The following is a 25,712-nucleotide window of genomic DNA, read 5'->3' as shown; positions in this document are numbered from 1 at the left end:
TTGTTTTTAAAGATGGCCAGTATGAACAGGAGGAATGATTACAGTAAGCAAAACCTGTTTGACACAGGCACCTGATTGCTTTTATAAGACAGTCTTGAAAATTGAGAAACCATCCTTTAACAAGGAAATAGACACTGCAATTTGAGGACATGTTTGTACCGTCAGTTTTGGCATTTTCTGCTGCTCAGTTTCATTTTCTTTTATTATCTGTCTTCTCTATATCCACGACAGGTTTGAAGACCTCTGATCATATTGCCTCCACAGCTAGCCAGGTGGCCAGTTAGGTGACAGCCAGGCTCACTGAGGAGGGACACCATTAGTGAGACTGGAAGACCCTCTTACCACACCCACACTGCTTCACCCATCCCACTCCATCGCCACCACCATGTCTATACCCAGCGGCAGCCCAGAGAGAGAGGGCTCTGTTGGGCCTCCCCCTCAACTAGAGTGCCCTTCTTCCCCTTCCGGCATGGACCCAGACCCCCCGTCGACAGGCAGCCCAGTGCTCAGCCCAGACTCATCTTCCCATGATACAGCGCTGTCAGCACCAGCGGCCTCCCCGGCAGACTCCGAGAACCTGAGTCCAGATGAGCTGGAGCTGCTGGCCAAACTGGAGGAGCAGAACAGGTGAGATCAGGAGCTGTCCTTATTGTGTTTAACTAATGGGTGGAGTGAAATGTATGTATATGGAGTGAACACAGTTATTGTAGTTGTTCAGTAACAGGTTCAACTAGTTAATACTGAAGTCCCCTCCGTCAAACAGCAGTGTCTATTTGTAGCTTAGCAATGTAAGCTAGGCATGGCAGTGACTTTTATTTCACCTTTCCAAAACCAAAAAACTGTAAGAATTTTACTGAAATGTAAATGATATACCTAATAGACAATTGTTAGCATGTCTGGCTAACTAGTAGGTACCAATGTAGTAACCAACTGTCACTTTCAAGGTCAAGGAGCACATCATTAACTTACTGCGTCAGTTTTTCACATTACAGGTTATGATTTGGGAAAGTTTACTCTCCTGCAACCCCATCCAGCATTACCAACGATAGCATTAAGTTTGACAAATACATCAGTTAGTTCTCATCCTAAAAGCCATGCAGCAATTTATTGAATAAATGGGTCAGGTTAAAAGTGGACTTAAACTCGATTTTAGCTGCAGAAGCGGGGGTCCAGAAAAATTAGGCTTCACAGTGGTTTTAAAACAGCAACTAATTAATTAGACGGTCTAATATGGAATATAATTGGAACTTCATGATAGGGGATAGAAAATAAGACGCCTATTTTCAAAATGATGATGGTGATAGTACAGGTTATCAGCAAACAAACATAGTTGTTCATTCTATTGAAATTTCATAGTTTCATTCAGTAAAATGAAAGTATGTGAGATGTGATCGCATTCAGAAAAAAATTTCAGCAATGAGTTTGAAAAGTTGAACATAGCAACCGCAGATATTATCGACCTTGATGAAAACAAAGGAGATCTTGCCAAATACCCAGAAGCATACAAAGCTGAAGACAGAATTCTGTGCTTTCTGGCCACACAAGAGTTGTTTTTTATTATCAAGAGCACAGCAATATCAGTGATCTTTGAGTGATACAATCTTTTTGATCACATTTTTGACTGTTTAAGAATCAAGATAGAAGCAGTGTATTTACTGAAGATATGACTGTTTTGGGAAAAAAAAGTGGGCATAGACAAACAGATAGCAGAGCAGTGAATTTTGCAGGTGTTCATGAAGAAGTTTTGATAGATGTTTTTGTAGTTTTTTCATCGGACACAGAGACTGCAGCTGTTGTGCTCCATTAACTGAAACTATTGTGCTTTACAGACACTATTCAAGTCCTTGGGGGGGACCATAGCTTTGGTCATCACTGATTGATGGAAACATGGTGTACTGTATTTTGCAGAATTTAGACTTGTACTGTTTAAACTAGAAACATTGTCAAGTTCATGTCTTGAATGCAGCAGTCCAGTAAAAACAGATTTGTGTGAAATGACCACAAGGCAAGTTGAGCCAGAATCACAAAATCTGCATGCCCCATATTTGGAGGAAGTACACAGGGTAACAATAAATGGGTATTTAGGTCAGTGTTTTAGAAAACAGGTGAAGTTTAAAAATATCCTGCATAGGCAAACATCACTAAATCAGGCCAGGCAGTTAAGAAATTGAACAAGAAAAGAATGGTTCAGCACCAACAAATACAAAAGTCTGGAAACAAAAATACTGTACTGTTACTGTAACATTTTTGACGTACTCATTTCATGCAGCATGACTTCGTATTGTCAAGCTTTCCAACATGGTGAATCAGACAATCGAAAAGGAGATTTGATAACAAATATATTTAAATCAAAATTACTCCTTGAAGGAGGTCTTCTGGTTCTCTCTGGTCTCTGGCTCTGTATATAACTGTGTAGCCTCTGTCACATGATCAAAACATAGGAGGTGGCACTGATAACAGCATGGTCACAATAGCACACTGTCCATCAGAAGACCACCACAGGGTTCAATCACCAAACCAAGTACTGCTAATCTTTAATTTAAACTACAATAAGTCATTTTCTTATAACATCTACCCCTCAATGTTACAGTATGTCCTTTCAGGGAACTCATTATTGAATCCATTCAGGATCTGTTTCCACAGTGAGGATATCTAAAAAATATATATATATATATATATAAATATATAATCACCTGGTTTCAGTCATGTTTTAAAAAATGACTTTTCTGTTCAAGGGTAAGGTTTAATACTGTGTTAGGTAAGCTTTAATCCCACGCAAGTAGGAGCACCAGATTTTCCATGCCAAATATCTGTAATTACCAATTTGTTACACATGTTCACCAGACAAAAAAAACATTTAGTTTTCATTAGTCTCACCCAGCAACAAGAGAGAGCCGAAGGACAAGTAAATCACTTTCAACTGAATAAAAGCAACACTTGAGATATTTGAAGTTCAAAGAGCTAAACGTGCTATTAAGAGTGTAGAGTGACCCAAAAGAATCAGACATTCAGGGTCACGTTAGGACCGAACCATACGCCCTCTGGGTAAAAAGCAGTTTTTTTAATCACATCATGTCTGCCTTCTGCCATGTTGCTGCCCCAGTAACTACAAGGATAGCTTATGACATCCAAAGTCTAGTCTAGTACATTTTATGGACTTTGATTGTGAGGAGAATTAGTCTGTGATTGTGTGTTCAAACTCAACACATGTAAACATTTCTGAAAATGTACATGAAGGGAGTGAATTGAAGTGCCCCGTAGTAGTGCTTACAGTGCATGCCACATACCCACAACATCCCTGGTTCGAGTCTGGCAAGGGACCTTTGTTGCATGTCATACCTATCTCTCTCTCCCCTTGTTTTCAGCCTCTATGCCACCAACTGTCTACTAATAAATGCAAAAAAATGGCCACACTGGTAGTGTACTATGAGTACTATGTTCCACAATTTAAATTTCAATACTAAATATTGTTGTTTTCATTATTTATGCAACATCTAATTCTTGAATTTTCATGCACAGAAAGGCAGCATATTCATTTGATTAGTTGAGGCAGGTTGGTAGCTTGGCATATGAAAGGCATAATAGAAGTCAAACTCACTGGTAACCAAATCGAAGGCCAACTGGCCCCCTGAAAAATACTCATTTGTCTAGTGCCAGTTGTGTTTTCTTTTTCATCATTTTAAAATGTCATAGTTACACAGGAGGCAGCTGGTAGTGTGAAATATCCTCATCCTCTGACTCTGTAGTTTAAAGAAGCAACCCTGAAGGCTTCTGGTGTCTCTACGACGTTGTGCATAAACCACACTGATCCTTCCAATGTCACAGTCTGCTTGAATGTCGAATCTGCCTGCTTCTTAGCTTTACTGTCTCTCTCCAATGTTCACTACTTTGTACAAGGCAAACATGCTACAGCATGTAGCCATTTGTTTCCATTAGAAATAGTCATTCCTAATTTAAACTTCCTGTCCTTATAAACTGTCTTTTAACACAGGTTGCTGGAGGCGGATTCAAAATCCATGCGTTCAATGAGCGGCTCACGGCGCAACAGTGGCTCCTCTCTAGTGTCCAGCTCTTCGGCCTCATCAAACCTGTCACACCTGGAGGAGGATACATGGATCTTGTGGGGCCGCATCGTCAACGAGTGGGAAGAGTGGAGACGTAAGAAGGACAAACTCCTAAAGGTGAGGATGAGGGACAGTTGATGGGATATCTAAGACTAAAGCTGTTGCATGTAGTGTTTTCATAAAAATGGCTTACTGCCTTGTTAAGTTTGAAGAAAAAACAAATGTATCTAAAAATGACAGCATCATTAAGAAGATTATCAGCCTCCTCATGTTATTTTTGCACATGGTAGGTTTCAAGGTTTACTAAATTGCTTCACAAAATCAAACACTATGACATTATGACAAACACTATGACTACATTATGCATTATACATCCACCTGACTCATCGAATGAACTGCATGAACCGAAAGAAAGTGGTGACCTTTAAACAAGTTAATACATACCAACTGACAGATCTACTACAGGTGATCTATTGACATGAATATATTGCTGCATGTTAACACAATAGTTTGATATGGTTACACCAACACCATTTAATTGCACTGGACCTAAACGCCTTTCTCTGTCTCTGTCCTCTGTTTTTCTTTGCCTGTCTCTGTGTCCTCTGTGGCACAGACAGAAGTCCCAGGGGAGGCGAAGATGGATGAGGGAAGGGACAGCAAAATGAGTCAGGGCGAAATGGGAGAGCAGACAAACACAGAAAAAATGATGTTGACTGTCTGAAACTCAACAGGGGCAAAAAAGACAGAGTTTGTCAATAATAATTGGCTTTCTACAAAGAAGGAAAAAGTGAGCCATTAACTGATTTAGCTGAGGAATTATTGTGAAGACAGATATGTGTACATAAGATATGTGTATAATGTATATAAGATCACAGTGTACTGAGTGGATTTAATCATGTCCATGTAAATATAGCCATACATCATTCTATAATTGATTCCTCTTCTCCCATCTACCTGCACTTTGCTCTTCAAGAGAAGCTGGGAGATGCTTAAAATTGCATCCCTCACTACATAATAAAGCAACGTATTAATCATCAGTCTTCTTTAATGTCTCTTTCGCTATCTTTTCCCTCCAGGAGTTGATCAGGAAGGGCATCCCCCATCATTTCCGGGCCATTGTGTGGCAGCTGCTGGGCAACGCTACCGACATGCCGGTGAAGAACCAGTATTCTGAGCTGCTGAAGATGTCCTCCCCCTGTGAGAAGCTCATCCGCAGAGACATCGCCCGCACCTACCCTGAGCACGAGTTCTTCAAAGGCCAGGACAGCCTGGGGCAGGAAGTCCTCTTCAACGTCATGAAGGTGAGCGCTGCAGCATTTCAGAATCCTGACCTCGAAGCCTGTTTGATATTTAACATTTATGAAAAGGTGAAACATCTGTCCTTTAGAATAAGTGTCTTTGTTGTCATATGTGCCGATGTTCAACTGTATGTAAAGTTTTTTAAATGAAGTTATATAGTCATTTGTGAAGAAATGTTGCATGAATTCACACTGAGAAAAATGTTATGTTGTGCCAAATCAGGAATTTTTCAGCTTTTTTTCTGGTATTGGACATTGTTAACGTTAGGGCTTCCTGGTGTTGTGGGAGTATAAGTTTAATGAAGATAAAAAATAATTTACAGGGTTAGGGGGGGGGGGGGGGGGGGGGGGTTTGGCAGGTGGGGGAAAACTAATATTTGGTGTAGCAGTGCAGTGGGGAAAAATGACTCCCCTCGAAATACCTCCCAAATTGATTTGTACTGTGAGCTCCGGTGAACTTGTTTTCTTTGTAGACAGGCTATGTGATGAGCTCACTTTCCTTTAAGTACCCATTTCTTGCTCTGTGCTGTGTTGCTGGTGCTGCTACTCTTGGCAGTGCTGCCTTTGAATTAACCAGATAACTTCAACAACACATCATGTACATATCCACTGTCTGATTAAATAAAATGAATGACTACTTACGCAAACTTTAATATTCATCATTATCACACATTAAAATGTATAATGTGTGATAATAGGACATACTCATGCAATTTTAGGGCACTTTATTCTCCTCATACTAGCAGCCAAACCAGTGTGGGGGAGCTATGGCATCAGCTACAAGGAATGCCTGAGAGCAGCACAAGAAAAATTAACTCGCTTTACATTATTATGTATGAAACTGCCAATCAGATTTATTTACTCATTAACAGTCTGGCCCACTTCAACCCCTGCATGGGATACCTTTAATATGTTGATTATTTCTCCAGTTATTTGAAAATACATTGATTACAAGTTCCCAAAGTGATGTCTCCAAATTACAGAACAGCAACAGTCAAGATGTTCAGTTTATATCACAAAGCACCAGCAAATCGGTTGAGAAACTGAAACCAGCATTGTTGCTTGATAAGGGACTTAAATCATTTAAGTGTTAAATTGTTTGTTTCAGCAGGCAAATGCTATGTAGTATTTATTTATAAAAAGTAACCATGATAAAATCAGTGTGACATCTTGAAATATTTCTTAATGCAGTCATGCAGACAAAGATGCAACGAACTGGAAAGATTTGAATGGTTGTAAATAACATCTGTATTTTCTACTTGCCAGGCTCAGTTTTGCCTTCATGGTGTAATTTTGATCATGAAAAAAGCATTGTGGACATTATGGAAACAATCTTGTTAGCTGTCCACGCATCGGTGGAGTTCCCTGTAGCTCAGCTGCTCAGGAAATGAAGGGACCTCTGGTGACTTGTTTACCATGTTGCTCACATACTGAGTGTCTGGTCAGGATTACAGATGTCATCTGTGCTGCTTTCTATAAATATGAAGCATAACAAATCTAATTTGTGTGTCTTTTTTCAGGCCTACTCTTTGGTGGATCGAGAGGTGGGCTACTGCCAAGGCAGCGCATTCATCGTTGGTCTGCTGCTTATGCAGGTAAAATGATCCATAATTAAGGTTGTGCTGTGAGGCTCATTGTAATCAGTCCCACTAGATTTCCCCAATTACTGCAACCAAAACCAGTTGATTATATGGTAGGTTTTTTTTTTTTTAATTACAAGATAGTTAGGTAATCTCTAGGGGTTTTCATTGAAATATGGGAGTCACTGTACATTAAACTGTTGAATGTAAGCGATATCCAGTTTATAATTAATGAGCAAACTTTACCTTTTTACCTCGTACCAGATGCCCGAGGAGGAGGCGTTTTGTGTGTTTGTGCGTCTGATGCAAGAGTACCGTCTACGAGAGCTCTTTAAACCCAGCATGGCTGAGCTGGGCCTCTGCATCTACCAGTTTGAGTATTTGCTACAGGTAAAGAGGAGGCAGGAGAGTCTGCAGTTTAATGTTCATCCACAAAGGGGCAGCAAATCTTTTGTTTATATATCTAGCACATCCCTTTCTCTTTTGACATATCCTTTTGAGGCTTAAAATCATACTTTTTTGTGGGTTTATTTTTATCTTTTAGGAGCAACTTCCAGAGCTGAACGTCCATTTCCGGTCTCAGAGCTTCCACACATCCATGTACGCCTCATCCTGGTTCCTCACCCTCTTCCTCACCTTTCTCCCTCTGCCTGTTGCCACACGCATATTTGATATTTTCATGTATGAGGTAGGACACATTTTTATTATTTGATGTTTGACTGTGTAAAATTTAGTTTATTAATTTTGTATTTCATCTTGCTAAGCACCCATTTTAAATATATGTGACCTTTCTGCAGGGCCTAGAGATTATCTTCCGTGTGGGCCTGGCCATCCTGCAGTATAACCAGACTGACCTCATTCAGCTGGACATGGAGGGCATGTCACAGGTAAGCCGCTGCTGGTTTGCACCACTTGCAGAATTGAGTTTCATGTACACATTCAGCCAACACAGACTGCATGCGCTACTTTACCTTTCGCATGCAAGCTTCCTAAACTACAGATCTGAATGACAGGTATGCTTTGATTTAAAAAAGAAGCTGGTTGGTCACATTGGTTGGAGAATTGGATCTTGCTTTGCATTGTATGTGATCTTTAATTAGAGACAAAACAGTTTTTTTGTACCCATCAGCATTCATGAAGTCTTTTTAGATTGTGGTATTTTTTAATTAATAAAACTCTTAACTGTATTTTCTGTCTTGATATTGGGATACTGTACAGTATGAAACAGAGCTGTAACTAACTATTATTATTATCATTATTATTATTATTATGATTATCATTATTATTATTATTCTCTTGATTAATCAGTATGTAATGTCAGAAATAGTGAAACATGTCTAGTATGCAGTGTGGCTTATTCAGATTTCTTATTTTAATCAACCAGCAGTCCAAAACTAAATGATATTCAGTTTATTATCATATATGGCAAGGAAAAGCAGCAAATCCTCACATTTGACAAGCTGAAGTCAGAGGATTTAGGCATTTTGTCTTGAAAAATTACTTATTTAGTAATTAATTAGTTTAGCTATATACAGTATTGTAACTCAAAATAAATATCAAAATATAAAAGAAATCTACAATATTTACAAACTTATTTCACAGTGATGCAAGTATGATTTTGTGTTTTTGCATGTGATTAATTAATACAATTGATATATAAAGGTAGTTTATTGTCTGAATTACAGAAATTAAGAACCTAAAAAAATGCAGCAGCTGCCAGATCCCCACAAGGCAAATGTAGTTCCTCAGCTGCTCTTCCACAGTCTTCTAAAACGTGTCTGTGTGCTACCTCGTTGAATATTAATGAACATCTTTGTCAGTCTCAAGCTCTCTAATCTTGTCTGTTTCCCTGTGCGTCGGCCAGCATTTCCAGAAGGTGATCCCCCACCAGTTTGACAGCTGCCCCGACAAGCTGATCCTCAGGGCCTACCAGGTCAAATACAACCCCAAGAGGATGAAGAAGTAAGAGTGCTCATTACTCAACTACAAACTAGTGAGAATTAAGCTGAACCGGCCCAGTAGGATTTGTATATCTGTCTTACTAATGCAGAGCTTTTACACAGAAGCACACTCATATCCGCTCTTTGATGTATGCTTGTTTTATTGAATAAGTCTTGTTAAGTGAAAGGCAAACCCGGGAAGAAGCACGTTGCTGTTTTGATTCTTGCTTTCTGAGTAATGTGATAAAAATTTAACCAACCAGCACACAGCAACCAATGAATGATGTTCCTTTATTTAAAAAAATATTTCAATGTTGGGGTATTATTGAGTAATCCCGTGTTGTTTATTTTTCATCAGACTTGAGAAAGAATATACCACAATCAAGAACAAAGAAATGGAGGAGCAAATTGAGATCAAGGTGTGTGTGCGTGTATTTTATGTAGTTGTGCATGATGTGGGATTAAAATATAAAAAGAGTGCTCTGAATCCCTCTTATCTTACTATCCTTCTTCAGAGGTTACGCACAGAAAACAGGCTGCTGAAGCAGAGGATTGAGACTCTGGAGAAGGTAAGAGATGGGTTTCGACTGCAGCTTATATAAATGCTAATATAAATTAGGTTTATGCAGCATCATTGAGGCAAAATGGCTTATTGGTTAGTGTGGGATTGGTCCCATTTTGATCAGATCTAGCTAAAAACAGATACAGAACAAGATAAAGCTGTGGGTTTAAATTTGTGAGCAGTAATTTTGTACTGTGTGTGTGTGTGTGTGTGTGTGTGTGTGTGTGTGTGTGTGTGTGTGTGTGTGTGTGTGTGTGTGTGTGTGTGTGTGTGTGTGTGTGTGTGTGTGTGTAAGAAAAAAATGTTTCCATCTGCTGCTCCAGCACTCTGTTATTGATTGAGAGAGACAGCAGTTTTTAATCTTCTCTTCGTTTCTAAAATACTATTTTCTGAGTGATCTCACTGCTGCCTCTTTTTTCTTCACAAACACATCTAGTCTTCTCTACAATGGTTTCCTCAACCTGGGATCCATTTTCTTTCTTTTCCTTGAATTTCCTCTTGGGTGTTGTTGTGGTTTATCCTTCCTGGTGTCCCACTGTCTTTCAATCTCTTCATCTCTTTTTTTTCATCCTCTTGTTCCTCTCCTTCATTGCGCTGTAGGAGAGCGCTGCTCTGGCAGACAGACTGATACAGGTAGAGTACTGTAAAGCACTTTCCTGCTGAACTTGCTGTCCTCTGCCTTACTCACACCTCCCTCTTCCTCCTCCTTCTCTTTCTGCTCTCTTGCACTGCCTCTCGCTCCTCTTAACAGTAACCATCCAAAAGTGCATGAAAGAATATTGTTTATGATGCTTATCAGTTCAAGACTGTCCCGTGATCCCTGAATGCATGTATTTATCCATGAAGGAAACCCTAATATGAGATGGTACAATTCCTGCATGTGGCATGTAAAATGTATTATTATTACTGCTGTTACAATTATATATTTATATATGTAGTTTGCCAAAGAAGGAATTAAATATAATATATAGACTGACATACCACTCTCATGTGTGTACACTAAATATGAAGTTACCATCAGGAGGTTTGCTGGTTAGCTTAGCACAAAGACTGGAAACAACAACAAACAGCTTGCTTGGCTCTGTCCAAAGGTAACAAAATACACCTTCCAGCACCTCTGAAGCACACTCATTAGGTCAGTGACAGTTATTGTCTGACTTGAAAAAGATAAAAACATGTTAATTGGTGATTTTGTTAGCTTAAGAAAGAGACAAGCTAACAGTTTCCTCATGTTTCCAGCTAAGTTAACCAGCTACTGGCTGAAGCTATATATTTAATGGACAGATACAGAGTGAGAGTGGAATCTTCTATGCAAGATGATATAGTTCATAAAATGTCAAATTAAAGGACCAGTGTGTAAGATTTAACGAGATCTGTTGACAGAAATGGAATATAATAGCCATAGGCTAAATATGTTTTTAATAGTGTGTAATCACCTGAAAATAAGGAGTTGTGTTTTTGTTAGCTTAGAAGGAGCCCTTTATATCTTCATAGGGAGCGAATCCTTTTCCACAAATGCCACCATGTTTCTACAGAACAGAAAAACCAAACAAACACACAATTTTGTGACCACTGTAAGTTCTCCTACATCCTTGGAAGCGGAAGGGTATTCAGTTTGTTACAATCTACAACTTCACAGTTACATCCCACTGAGTCCTACACACTGATCCTTTAAGGCTACCATGGAACACGTTCCCCTCAAGTATAGTAACGTGTTATTCCCTAAATACAAGCCCAAAATGTCCCTTTGCCCCATACTGGTATATACAGTAGTCTGCATGTTGAAGTTTAAACTCCCCAGCTGATCTTGACCTCTGTCTGGCCTGCTGTTGTAGGGTCAAGTAACGAGGGCACAGGAAGCAGAGGAGAACTACGTGATCAAGCGGGAGCTGGCAGTGGTGAGGCAGCAGTGTAACACAGCCAGCGAGAGCCTCGAGAAAGCTCAGGAAACCATCAGAGAACTGCAGCAACAGAAGGTGAACACCAAGACAGAAACACAGTGTTAGCAACGGAGGTGATGGTTCAAACACAAAGGTTGACTGGCGGCACTCTCACTTTTGATAAACATAAGGCTGATGAGTCTAAAATATCTTACTAAAATATAAAGCTTTAAAAAAGCCCTTTTGTGAAATTTCTCCTAAACATGTCAAGTCATTTTAAAGCATACAGTTGGTCTTGGGTCAGATTTAGAGCAAGATGACTTGAATGAACTCATTGCAACACAGATTGTGAAGAGTTCAGTGGAAATTTGTAGACATTAAATGTGTGCAACACAAACCACCAAATCATGAGACCAGTGTTGTAACCCAACTACAGAGAAGGTTTGTTTGTCCTGACAACACCAGAAATTCTCAATATACTGATTATATAAAATATTGTTATTTTGATCATGTTTATTAGGTTGTTTGATACACATCAGCAGAGAGTTGTTTCCAGCTCATTTACAACATTTAATTTCTAAAATGGCCTCTCAGGGAGTTTTGAAGGATTCAGGATTTGAAAAAGAAAATCATAAACTTAATTCATATCACATTTATGTACTTTACAATACAATTTAATTTGTCATGTAAATACTCTTTGAGTATCTTGAAAAGTTCTCTATAATTGCTAAATAAAGTGCAGTATAATTATTAGTGGTGGAAGTTTTAAAAGCAACTTCAAAGTGCTTAACAGAGGGAGATAAAGTACTTTCTTTTTTTTTAAAGAGAGAGATGTGTTCAAACTGTACAAACCACAAAATATAAGGTTTCACACCAAGAAAATGACAGAGAAAACTAATTGTAAGATAATTTAGGATACAGTTTGTTAGATTGTATTTCTGTGTCATGAAGGCGACCAGAAATGCCTCATGTAATACAGGGATACAGCATGAAAATTGAAATGTACTCAATTGACTTTTACTCAATAGACCTATGGTCTAAATCGCTTATTTTCTGTCTTTTTTCATGATTGCATTACCCTACCAGCAATGTAAAGATTAGGTTTTTCACTACACTATGTAGTCTGCTGGTTCAGTTCATGTGTGAGGGGAAGTGTTATACAGGGAAAATTTAACAAAATAACTTTTGGGGCACTGCTTTGACTTATTGTAAAATATTCCCTATAATATTATCATAGGAACATAGGTGTGGTAACATGTAGTGAATTCTACTAAATATCATCACGATGTGTTTGATTGATGTAAGTTCATCTTTCTGCTTTTAATTCTTTTTGCTCTGTGCTTGTTCCACATTTGTCAAACGTACACACTTTTAGTAGATTATTCAGACACATCCACGTCAGGAACAAACACACCCAGGTTGACATTACAGCAGTGTGCAGCTCGGGACCTAATGGGACTTTTTGTTCTCACACATGTGAAAATAACAGAAAACACAGCCCTGACTAATTATTTACCGTTTACTGCAATCAAACTTGAAGTGTCTGCATTTATTGAATTGAGACTGACTTTTTAAAATTCTTTTCTTTGCTGCGTTATAATTTTACTCCTTTTGATGACAAAGAAATGAGTCACGCAGTTGTGTTTCCATATGACACTAAGAGGAAATGAGTGAGTTACTCATGAACTAACCCGGCAAAGCTCAGCACCCCAAGTCCCATCTAGTGCAGTCTGTTATTATTTGGACAGTTTTGTTTTGGCTCTGAACGCTGAATCCACAGAATGTAAATGTAGAGCCAAAAAAGATGTAACTTATCGCTGTCTATGTACATATGGACTGCCTGAAGAAGTCGAGAAGGTTAAAAAAAAGTATCATAAAAGTGTGCAACCATATCTGTTTTCCTCTGCACAGTATTTGTGACACATGGCCTGAATTTGAAGCAATAATATGTTGGGTTTTTTTCAATTAGGTTTCAAGGCTTTATTGTCATTCTAACACATTGTTAAAGTAAAAGAATGAAATTCACATTACTCGGGTCTTGAGTAAAGAGACATGTTTACCCCACACAAAATATGGGAATAAAATACAGAAAATACCAAATAATAATACAATTATAAATTAAAAAAGTACTAAAGTATGAAAAGTACCAAATAATAGTAGCAGTGGCTGAGTGTACACAGTACACAGGATAACACACAACACACAGATGGTAGTACTATAGTTAGTAGTATTATAGTTATATTGACTGTAGTGTTTAAATTGGTGTGTGTGTGTGTGTGTGTGTGTGTGTGTGTGTGTGTGTGTGTGTGTGTGTGTGTGTGTGTGTGTGTGTGTGTGTGTGTGTGTGTGTGTGTGTGTGTGTGTGTGTGTGTGTGTGTGTGTGTGTGTGTCGTTAATTTATTACATTATCATTGCTGGTTCCATAATCCATAACTGATTATACATTTACAATAAAACAAGATTTAAGGTTCAAGATAAATATAATTTGAATTCATCAAATTGGTTTACAAACATTTTTCTAAACTATATTATACAGATGATATAGTAGTGCTACTACAGTATGAATTACATGTATAGAGGACAATATAATAATAATAATAATTACTAATAATAAACTTAAGCACTTTTCTTATCAAAGTTAAATAACTTAACATAAAGAAGAAAAAAATAAATAAAAAGAAACCCAGCAATGATTTTTTTTTTTTAAAAAGAAGAAAAACAGAGATCATTAAATAGAGGAAGTTACCAAGGAATAAACAGCAGAGACTCATCCACCGATCTAAATGAACACTGAGGCACAGATGGGGTTGTCTCGCGATATCAGGCAATCTCAGATCTCCCCGCCTACCTATCGTTTGGACATTTTAAAATACACAGTTGTTGTTCGCATTGTGGCGAGAATGGCCACTAACAAACATTTATGTTATGTCAAGGAAATAATACCACTCCCCACCCCCCCATTCTCCTCCATAGTGAACTGCATGTCACCGCCAAATATGAAGGGCTGCCCCAAAGACTTTGGATTGAGTCTGCAAAAGCAGATTTTTTTTTCCACTCAGTTTTAACAATGAAAGCTGGGGGAGTCTCCTCAGTCTCTACTTCAGCAAAGCGTTAAGGGACTGACTTTTGAGTCTACAGACGGAGTTAACAAGTTGTAACGACATGTAATTTGGAGCAAGACCATTTAATGCTTCAAAAGCAATAAATACAATTGTAACAATATAGTTTACAACAATGTAATTGCTGTATTTCTAGTTTATTAAAAACACACCATTCAGTTTGTTCAGTTATTTTGCTAAATATGGTTGTTTGTAATAAATATGTTAGCAATAGATGTCAAAGTGTAAAAGAGTTTCAAAATGCTTTTCTGTTTGTCTACCACCAAAGATTCACTTGCCTCACCAAATCACATGCATCTGTGAAAAGCGTAGTTCTCTCATTCACACAGTGTTGAAAACAAAAAAAAGTAGTGATATGAGCAAATGTTACGTATATTAAAAATCCAAGTGGATCACAGAAATGATGCCTTTGTGACGAGTGATTTTATTCCAGTTCAGATTGCTGGCACTCGTCACCTTTCAGAGTTCTCACACCTCCAGGCACCCGCAGTCCTTTTGATAACCAAGACTGAGATGCCTACAATGACAAACTGAGACTCTTTCACTCACGCTATGCCCAATTTCAAGCTTTTGGTATTTTGCCTCATAGGAAAGTATTTTTCCACTGAGCCCTCTCTGTTTTTCTGCTGTTCTCACACCTCTCACTTTGTAGTTTCACTTTGATGTGGTGACATGAAAATGTACAGTAGCTTTCTATATTCTGACATCACTCTGACTCAGTGGGGCAGGAGTGACGCTTCATACCAATTTTACTCATTTTGTCAATCAGCTTCTTTTTTTTTAAACTTGGGTTGCTATAGAAAATAAAGTAACAACTGGGAACATCAGTCACTTGAACAGAGGAGTTGACTGATGTTGTTTGGGCCTCGGACAAAATTGAAAACCAAGAATAGTTTTAATTTTGACTTGCTTCTTACAGAAATAAGGAATAAGGGAATAACTTTTCTGCTTTGAGGTTGCAGCCAAGGCATCAAATGTATTGCTGTTATGATCCTGCTGTATGCGCTAAAAACGTGTCATTTTAGCCCTCAAATGAAGGTCACGTAGAGATCCTGTAAATCGTGACGGTGTGTCACAATCTCAGTTTGCTGCAAGAGTTCTCTGCATAAGTGTACACTAATACAGATCAAAGAAACAGAAAGAGAAATGGATATTATAGCAGCTTGTGTGAGAATTCACACCTCTTGAAGCTTTGTGGTAATGTTCGCTGAGTTGAAGTTCAGTCATGACAAACTTCTTTATTTAGAACTAGTCTGCTTACATCAATAAAATGAAAACTGTAGGTTTTCACGTGTGAAAGGTCCAAACAAGATCAGTCAACTTCAAATTCATGTGACCGATGCTCTCAGTTAGTGAATATCACACAATCTCAAGAAAGCTGAGTTGAGAGAGAGAGAAAAGTTGGTGTCACTGACCTGCTATATGATATGTGCCTGTGTAACACTTGTAATGCTTGTTTCAGTACACAGAGCAGTTTGTGAACAATCTGCAGACCCAGCTGGAGCAGTCCCGACTGCGTGAGGCCGAACTGCTGGGAGCACTGAAGGAAATGCAAGACAAGGTGCTAGACCTGGAGAAGGTGAGCTAACTGGCACACATTTCAGTGTGTGAGAGAGAAAATTGAGTGTAACTGATGACATTCACTGCATCTGTGAGTGTATTAAGGATTATTTGGGCCCGAGCACCGAGTGGTGCAAAGGCCCTATTGTTTCCGTATTTTTTAAGGATAGGACGCATTTTTGGGTCTTTACCATGCGTGAAAACGGATGAAAATTTGCACAGACATCAAGTCTGGCGAAAATTACGATCTGATATAGGTCTTGGGCATGGGCGTGGCAAAATGGCTCTACAGCGGCCCCTAACATTTTTCAAAACCAAACCCCCCTCCTTTCTCTTTGACGTAAATGAACGAAATTTGGTAAGCACATGTATCATGCCAAGACTTGCAAAAAAGCCTCTTGAGGCCATACTCCAAATCCAACAGGAAGTCGGCCATTTTAGGTCATATCGGCGGGGGAAAAAAACGTTGTTTTGGGCGTTTCCAGCCCGCATACTTTAACGAACTCTTCCTTCATATTTGACCTCAGCGACTTCAAATTTAGTCAGTATCATCTACAGACCTTGGAGATGAAAAGTTATTAAATATAAAGTCTGCATCAAATGCCCTTACCTAACGCCACACCAAACTCTGATGATTCGCCATGAAGCAGGAAGCAGCTGTGACTTTAACAGACATGTTCCAATCTGCACCAAATGTCTCATGGTTGACAAGAGTCCCTTCCTGAACACATCTATGCTGCGATATTGTCTTTTAGTCATAGCGCCACCGACTGGACACAGAAAGTCAGCCTTACGTGACAAACATCATCATATTTACATGAAATTCACATGGTGTGTTCTTCATCATACACTACAACATGACTTATGATTAATGGCTGTGTGTGTTACGTTGTGGCTGTTTTCTAGCTCCACATAGTGAACACAGGAAGTGATATTTCACCACTTCATGCAATGTCAAATAAAGGCCTGCGACTGCGCCACAGCCCGGCATGCATGGGGGGCGAGGGTCCGATCAATGCTGCTTGCAGCTTTAATTTGACTTTTGATTCACATTCCTGTAGGAGACATACAGAGTACCAGTTTCTCTGTTAGCCACTGTGAGAAAGAGGTAGAGGTGTTAGGAAACAACTTCTCTGCTCTTCTTCCTGATGATGGTTTCACTGTAATGTCAAACTGAAAGCTATTAAAATCAAATATGCCTGTTACTTTGCTTATCTTTTACAATTTTTTAGTATTCCTGAAACTTTTGTCCATTTTTTTGTGCATCTATGAATGGCAATGTCTGTCTGTCAGTTTGTTTACCACTTTGGTCTAAACTGAAATATCACAACATCTATTGGAAAATATAAATACTATATGAAATTTGGTGCAAACACTCCAGACTATAAATCATACAGACATTGGTGATCCTCTCACTTTACTCTAGTGCCAATCAGGTTGGCTTTTGCGGTTTTATGTCAAATATCTCCACAACTATTGAACATGACATGTAACCATGACATTTGATACATTCACGTCAACTTCAGCATGAATTATGAACATTTGATCTGTTGCCATCATCAGGTAAAAATTGTAATTGATCCAATACATTGTTTTATTACCAAATATCTCAGTTGTACATGCTAACACTTTAAACTATCATGATCGAACACTAGCATTAACATCAGTGTGTTAGTGTTTAGCGAAAAGCAGCACTGTTCATTAATACAGCCTCACACAGCTGCTTGCATGGCTGCAGCCTCTTAATGTTGTTAAACTTTGAGCATGATATGTTTGTTCATCCAGAGGAACAATTGCCTGCCGGATGAAAACAACGTGGCAGCTCTGCAGGAGGAGGTGAAGCAGATGAAGCTGAGGGAGCTGGAGACGCTGCGCTCGTTCAGAGAGATGCAGGACTCTGTCGCTGAGCTCAACCAGCGCTGGCAGGTAAGACAGGCAGACAAACTGCTGGCAGACAAACTGATGCTGCTACTTTACTGATGGTCCGTCTGTGCCGCAGTAGGAGAGTTACACCTGGTTACTCTGTGTTTCTGCAGCATCATATGTCCCGTGGCAGCAGCACTGGTGGTGGCGGCAGCCACTGGAAGGAATCTCCGAAGAAGAACGCCATGAACGAGCTGCAGGACAAACTGATGACGGTCAGACTGAGGGAGGCCCAGGCCCAGGCCGAGCTCCGAGAGGTCAAACTGAAAGCCCTGCAGCAGGAGAGCCAGGTCAGACAAACTGTACAAATACCGAATATAATACACTGAAACAGAGCAGATCGTCCCAGTCAGTAGCTATTTTAAAATAAATGAATTAATCAACAACAATAATTTATCAAGCCAAAATGCAGATCATTTGCAGGTCCCACCTTCACAAATATGAGGATATTTCGCTAGTTTCGGACTTCTCATAGACAAATTATCAGTTGGTTAATCAGCAAATTGATTGATTGCTCTGCTCTGACTGTCTCACATTTGACATCCCTCATCTTAGAACCAGATCCACAGCAAGCTGATTGGTCGCAATGAGCAGGAACGCTCTGCCCTCCAGGACCGGCTCCAGATGCTGGGCAATCAGAACAAAGCTCTCCAGTCCCAGGTCAACGAGTTGAAAAGGAAGCAGGCCGAGTTCGACTGCAAGGTCTGGATGGAGAGGAGAAAGGAAAACAAAAAAGGAGTTAGCAAGAGGGGAGAGAAGTAACGGGAGAAAGACTGTGGAGGATGAGGGATAAGGGAGGGAGATGAGCATGGAGAGATGAAGAAAACATTTGGAGGGATGATGAAAGTAAGATGTGAAAATGGGGATTAATCATGAATGACGGAGAAAGCACTGTTTATTAGTCCTGGAAAAAACAAGAAATTAAATCAAAACAGGGATGGAAAACATACAATATATAAAGAACAAGTTAAAACAGAAGAATGAAAAGAAGACTGAGAATAAAAAGAAAGAATATTTTAGGGAATAGGCGAGAAATGAGGAGAATTTGACTAAGTGTGAGATTTTTATCCAGAAAAGACAAATGGAGGAAATGAAACATGGAGGACAGAGCAGGATGTATATCATCATATGTATCCATCACTGAAGTCCAGTGCATGATTGTCGTCCACACAGTTCAGGAAATATCTTCCCTCTTTTTTCTGTCTTTCTCTACAACCTACGCCTCCCCTCCCCCCACACATGTAGAGTAAAGAAGAAGTGATGGCAGTGCGACTGAGGGAAGCAGACAGTATGGCTGCCATGGCTGAACTCAGGCAGAAGATTGCTGAACTCGAGATACAGGTGTGTGTGTGTGTGTTTGAACTGATTTAAGATTTAACTTTATTTCAATGAATAAGGGGCTATGACCTTAACATGGTGTGTGTGTGTGTGTGTGTGTGTGTGTGTGTGTGTGTGTGTGTGTGTGTGTGTGTGTGTGTGTGTGTGTGTGTGTGTGTGTGTGTGTGTGTGTGTGTGTGTTTTCAGAAAGAGGCAGGGCTGATCCAGGGTCAGCTGAATCACTCTGACTCCAGACAGTACATCAACCAGCTCCGGGACCATATCGCTGAGCTCAAGAACGAGGTTGGACATACACACACACACACACACACATCTAAATTATACATCTGATTGACTGTAATACCTTAAGATCCCCTCTAGACACATGTTAAGACATAAATATCCTGTTTGGAACAATAATGTGTTTATCCACAAATAAGTATAATTATCAATTTTAAATCCTTACAATAGCATCTCCTCCTTTACCCTCATTACAAATCTAGAATCCATAAATATTCAATTATATTTAATTTCAGAAGTTAAATTGCTGGATTCCTACTGTACTGTAAAGTTCAATCTCAGTGTTTGTGCAGTGGAGGACTTGGACCTGGACTTGGAGAATTGTCTTCTGAAGTATTAGTGATGTCACAAATCCTGCTCTTAGGCTTTTAAAATCAGATTATCATTGAGCTCAGAGAAACTATCCACTTTTAGTCAATGAATATGAACATTTTCTAGTATCAAACTGCGGACCAGTCTTCGAACAACCAACTGTAGAAACAAAAACATATTTTTGGATGGAGGGGGAGGTTAAATCAGAGAATCAACTTCACACAGGAAGTCACACTACTTTTTTATGTCTCTTTTTGAAAATACTGCCCAATACTGTTTTAATGTTTTATGAGCAATTGCATGTCAGCATTCTTTTGCTGTTCCTTGTAGAGCTGAGATGAAAAGTAGATGAACAAACATTGAATAGTTCCAGCTTTTCAAATGTGAGGAATATTAGACTGTGTGGATCAACAAAACAAGACATTTGATGGCAGACTCTGATGGGTACTTCATAAATATTTTTAGATCAAACAAATAATTGATTTAATTAATTAATCCAGAATAAAATTAATCAACACTTGAAGTAGTAGTTCATCTGTCATGAACCCTGAATTTTGAAAACCTGTTTATTTTGGAAGAATGATTAATATTGATGAGTCTGCTCTGATAATCAGGCTAATTTGTTTTGTTTCCCTTCGTTTATTCATCTTGACATTGTATTCATGTTGGCTCATGTCTTGTCAGGATGAAGTATAGTTATTTTCTTTTCTTTTATTTTATTTTTTTGTCCCAACAAATCAGTGGCGAGTGACTCTTCTGTCCCACTGACGCTGTTTTAAGTCAATACAGAGGCTGTGGCAGCGCTTGCTAGGAGCTGTTAGCCTAATGCTTTTTACATTATTCACAGAAATATGTCAATGTGAGAGTGTATATATCTGCAAGTCGTCATACAGCTGATTGAAGGTAGATAGCAAGCCATGACATCACCATTCTTAAACAGACCTGCTGAGTTCTGATTGGTCAGTTGTTTTTCCATCTGGTGTAAACAGCCATTCAGAGGCACAACACCAGACCTATTTAGCTTCTATTAGAAACTTATCTTGCAGCCTTACACATATTCAGATGTCTGATCAGTTGTTTGTGCCATAAAGCATTAAACGATTGTGGTGAAATCTGATCCAGTAACAGAGGATCTCAAACTAATTCCAGAGCCTGCAAATGTTTTCTTACAGTACGTGTATCGTAGACTGATGATTTCCTCTTCAAACACAGTGTGTGTGTGTGTGTTGTGTCTGTACATGCATGTACGGTAGATACCCTGCAGCCTTGCTAACCACCACAAAAGAATCTTGACATCTACGCACAGCCTCACAACAGATACCACTTCCACCCTGATACACTCGAAGATGTGTCAATGTCTTTCTTGTAAGGAGATACCACTAATCCTCCCCAGCAAATGTATTCTCATCATTTGGCTCAGAGTGAGCATTAATTCTGAAAGATGAGTGAGTTTCAAAAGAATATGTGCGTGACAAAGACAAGTGTTTTTGCTTTTCTTTTTTTTTCCTGTCATGTTTGAACCCACAGCTGTGCAGCTTCTGTACACAGTTGCTTTCTCACTGCTTTGCTTGTGGGTTACAGAAATGAATGAAAACTCCACTTTTGCTGATTTCCATTTTTAAACCTGAAAAAATTCAGTGACCTCTCGGGTTCATAAAGATTTTTCGAACCCTGTCTTGGAGATAGAAACTTCCCACTCAGTATGCCCTATACTCTGGTTTTGTTCATTCAGAGAGCAGCAGTGCGTGACTAGGAGGGAAGTGGGGGGTTTTTTGTAAGCGAGGAGGTGTTATGTGACTGCCCTGCCCTTTACCGCTCCTCTCCTCTCTTCTCTTCTCCTGCCCCCAACTTTTTGATCAAAGCAGTGGTTTTACAAATGAGACCGAAACTTGCGTGAGTATAGATGAGGAACCATTTAGAAAAATCTCAGTGTAGTCTTCTAAGCAATCAACATAGGTTTGAGTCATATTAAGAGTTCTGATGAATAACGCATCTGATTTTACATGTATATTTATATGCATCAGTTGTTATGATTCACCCCAACACCAATTTAGCAGTTTTACAGCGACTACACATTCTCTTAATGTTCAACCACTTCTTCTGCTAATTTTTGTATATGAATTAGTATGGTTGTGTTGCAAACATAAAATGATAGAAAATGACCCAAACAGGTCATGCTTATGTTCTTTATGTTGCTGTAGCTTGATGATCAGTCACAGTCAAAACATTTCCACTGGTTAACCACTGGTCCCCTCCACCCCTCCCTCCCTACAGCTACCTGGTAGATGGTAAGGGGGAGAAAACAAAAACCTCTGAGATTTGTAATGAGTCACTGCGGTAGATGCACGTTTAACAAGCAAAAAACATATATGTCCTGATTAACTGTGGTAGCAGCGCTGTCATGCAAAAGCAACTGGCTTAATCTGAAATCTGGACGGCAGTGGTGGAACACAAACAGGCAAATGTCATTTATTTTTAGTTTTTTCTTTGTATGTTTGTTTTATTTAGTTCACTTATTTTTGTCCGGGTGGAGGACTGTGGGAGAACTTGTGTGCTCTGATTTAAGGCTTAACACCTCACTGCCCTATTTGCACAAACGCTAAACGGTAAACAAGATACAGATCAGCGGGTTTCACAGTTTTTTTTTACACCCAACTACCAGTTTAAAAAAACATCCCAGCACCTGACATTAAATGCAAAGACTGATGTGACAGATAAATGTTACCGTTGACTGTTATGAACTATTGCAGATGGGGCAGAAGTTTTGCAGGTAATATGAATAAAATCTTTCAGTATCACTTGAAGTTCCTCACTTTTTATATTTTCCTTCCTTTAAATCATCTTTCCTTTTGTTTACTTAATTATAGACCACCAGATGTAAACACTATTATATAAAACCATCAGATAATTGATATTTTTAACAAACTGTCCCATGTCAATTTCTCTTTTGTTGATATTCCATTGTTTTAGACTTTTGTTTGTGACCTCAAGTTTAATATATATTAATTACGATGAAATAAAAAGTCTGATAAAAACGTATTCTTCTGCACTGTAGACCTCTATTGTTTCCAGAAACACATAAATGAGCCTCTCTTTTGCATGGGCATTGTCCCTTATTTTGAGTTGATCTCACGTACAACATCCTGCTGTGGTAAATACTAACTATAGCAGCATCCACTTAAACAACAAATGCACTATTTACTCCTGCTTGAGTAGCATTTGATTAACGCTACAGCGTCTGTCTGTTGTAGGAAAAAAAACTGCTAGCCATTTTGAAAGAAAAAACATCTTTACGACTGACTTCCAAAGACAGAGAAGGAAAGAATAAAGTAATAAGAGACACATTGTTGGTTTGTTCTTTTCATGGGACTTATTGACAAGGAATACAGAGTAATGTCACCCTTGAAAATCAAGGGCTTTCAGCAGAATTAAATACTGCTTATACCACTGAAATACAGATACTACCAACCAACTCACTGAATTAAACTTCTTCTTTGTATTCAGATCAGGGATTTGCGGGGGCACAAGGGGACCCCCAGTTCCAGGGTGAGCGGTGGAGGCGGAGGTACCAACTTCCAGGATCTCTGTCTTGCCAGCCCCGCCTCTGCCGAGGGGGACTACCTGAGCTCAGACGATGACCTGCTCCCCAGCCCGCTGCCTCCCAACGCCCTTTACCCCTCCCTGACCAGCCAGTGTCACCCGTCTGCCCGCCTCGACAGTGAAGGCAGCACAGACAGCGAGGCAGAGGAGCGAGTGCGTACACATCCGGACCCACAGCAGCTGTATGGCAGCATGGTGTGCGCCGAGGCGCTGGAAAACTGATACCTGGAGGAGGTGTGAAGAATATGATAGATTTCTTTAACCTAAAGAGACACTGGAACTCTACAGCACTGGACTCCTGGTCCTGTAAACTGGAACTGTATTATCCAATCCAGTACTCCCACTCGGCTTTTCCAGTGTTTACCTTTTACTTGATGCAGATATAGTGGCATTGATTGGACCTCTTCTGATCATCATAACCTGTTGTCTCCAACACCTTTTCCCTGACACTGTCTGACCCTGTGTTCCCTGACAACGAGGTAATTGTAAAGCCTCTCCTGTAAAGCCACGTGTTACTTTGCCAGAAACTGTCCGTCATGATACATATCCATCCCAACACACAAAGATCATCTGAACGGACTGATACTGGACTATTAAGACTGTTGCTGCTTGCTGCTCAAGATTGACCACTGGACCTGAATTTGTGACCGTGGCGAGGTGAAAGATGGGTAGACAGACAGAAAACAACTCCTCCCTGTCCCTATAAACTGAGTAATAGACACTTGACACACTGTATACTCTGTCTACCCGTACCAGTCCAATACATCTTTCTTTCTCTTTTCCCTTTTTATGCCTCTCACGAGGAAGACACACATCCATCTTCACTGCCTTCAGAAAAAAGTTTTATCAGCCATCCCACTAACCTCTCAAAACATTTTTAAAAGACGATGAGTATGCGAAAGAGAGGTACAGTGTAGGAATATTGTACACATCAGTATCAAACTGTAGGGATATCACAAGATGGCATTCCTAAATGAATCAGAAACATTTTAACATACTAAATATATGTGTTGTCTGTGTCTGTGGCTTGCAGATGACAAAAAGGCAAGCAAGTTAATACAGCAGCTCATATCCAAGCATATACACTGTAACCCACAAAAAAGGAAGGAAAAAACTAAATGTTGCCAAATCTTTTGTTTTGTTTAAAAAAATTATTTATATGTTGTAATTTATTTTGATATTTTTTTTATTTTTTATATATCTATATGAAACTATAGGAGTGTAGAGGTACCGACAGAGGCCAAACTTTCCACAGCGGTTGAGTTCCCACCGTCCTTTGTGCCAACTAAGAGCCCTGAGAGGCTGTCATGTGTTACAGGTTTACTGTGAGACTGAGAGTGTTTCAGCGACAGAAAATGTGCTGCTATGATTTTGCATTTACTTCTTCCAATTTACTTGTTCGGTTTTTTTTCTTCTATTTTTAATCCTTGTGAGGGGAACACACACACAACCTCCCGTTAACACTGCTGTAGATAAGTTTGACAACTACTGTGCAGACTGATCAACTCTGAAAACTGAGCCGCTTGACTTTATTTCTCCCTGGGGCTTCTCAACATTTAGCAATGACGGGAACAGTTCATTTTCATTAAGTGTTTAAGTGAAAGGAAGAGTTTGACATTATATGAAATGCGTTTTTTGCTTTATCGCTAAGAGTTGGAAGTTTGAATTAACATTAATATTATAACAAACACTGATAGGAGCCGGCCCTAGTCAGCTCATAATGCAACAGGACATTCAACACCAAATACTACTAATAAAAGCATCATACACATAAGAAAATAAATACAAAAAGTATCACAAATATAAAAGATACAAACAATAAACCTGAAAGTGTGAACAATTTGCAATTATCATTAATCAAATAACTTCATCATATTAAAATACTAAACATAAATAATTACAAAGACAACCATAACTAAAAACTGATAAACAGATGTTTACCATTTAGTGTACATCTTTAAGGTGCAGTGTGGTCAGTCCAGCACATTAACCCCACCTTAAAACTCAACTTGTTTAAAGCAAGACGTTAGCCTAAAAAGGAAAAAATGCTAAAACATTAGCACAAGAAGAAAAGAGTAATTAAGTCAATGAACTAATGTTGATTGTTCATTCAATGTTCATATCAGTATCTAGCTGAAGTTTTCTAACAATACTGAACATTAGCTGCCATAAGCTACTAATTATGCCAGACTAGACAAGGCTGTAGCAGCTAAAAAACTTGACAATCATTTTTTGGTTGTTGTTTTTGTTTGTT

The 25,712-nt window shown here is 39.1% G+C and overlaps 1 protein-coding gene across 1 annotated transcript; it reads left to right on the top strand.

Annotated features, from left to right (window-relative positions):
* The first annotated feature begins 385 nt into the window (after positions 1 to 385).
* evi5l (ecotropic viral integration site 5 like) lies at positions 386 to 23,683 on the top strand. The gene is made up of 19 exons (XM_062428253.1): positions 386 to 627; positions 3,992 to 4,181; positions 5,144 to 5,368; positions 6,886 to 6,960; positions 7,210 to 7,335; positions 7,490 to 7,633; positions 7,743 to 7,832; positions 8,810 to 8,907; positions 9,244 to 9,304; positions 9,401 to 9,454; positions 10,048 to 10,080; positions 11,283 to 11,423; positions 15,909 to 16,025; positions 17,792 to 17,932; positions 18,043 to 18,219; positions 18,485 to 18,631; positions 19,175 to 19,270; positions 19,454 to 19,549; positions 23,363 to 23,683. The coding sequence occupies exons 1-19, from the start codon at positions 386 to 388 to the stop codon at positions 23,678 to 23,680; spliced, it is 2,571 nt and encodes an 856-aa protein (XP_062284237.1). The 3' UTR covers positions 23,681 to 23,683.
* Positions 23,684 to 25,712: the final 2,029 nt, after the last annotated feature.

Source organism: Scomber scombrus, chromosome 2, assembly GCF_963691925.1.
Source record: "Scomber scombrus chromosome 2, fScoSco1.1, whole genome shotgun sequence".
NCBI lineage: Eukaryota > Metazoa > Chordata > Actinopteri > Scombriformes > Scombridae > Scomber > Scomber scombrus.
The sequence above is the reverse complement of the archived record's forward strand: the minus strand, read 5'-3'. Positions and strand labels throughout refer to the sequence as shown.

What these genes read in the sequence shown, in the direction of transcription:
- evi5l (XM_062428253.1), top strand. Translation starts at nt 386, where the DNA reads ATGTCTATACCCAGCGGCAGCCCAGAGAGAGAGGGCTCTGTTGGGCCT. An exon ending in TTGGTCTGCTGCTTATGCAG is followed by an intron (nt 6,961 to 7,209) that starts GTAAAATGATCC and finishes ACCTCGTACCAG; the next exon opens with ATGCCCGAGGAGGAGGCGTT. An exon ending in ACATGGAGGGCATGTCACAG is followed by an intron (nt 7,833 to 8,809) that starts GTAAGCCGCTGC and finishes TGCGTCGGCCAG; the next exon opens with CATTTCCAGAAGGTGATCCC.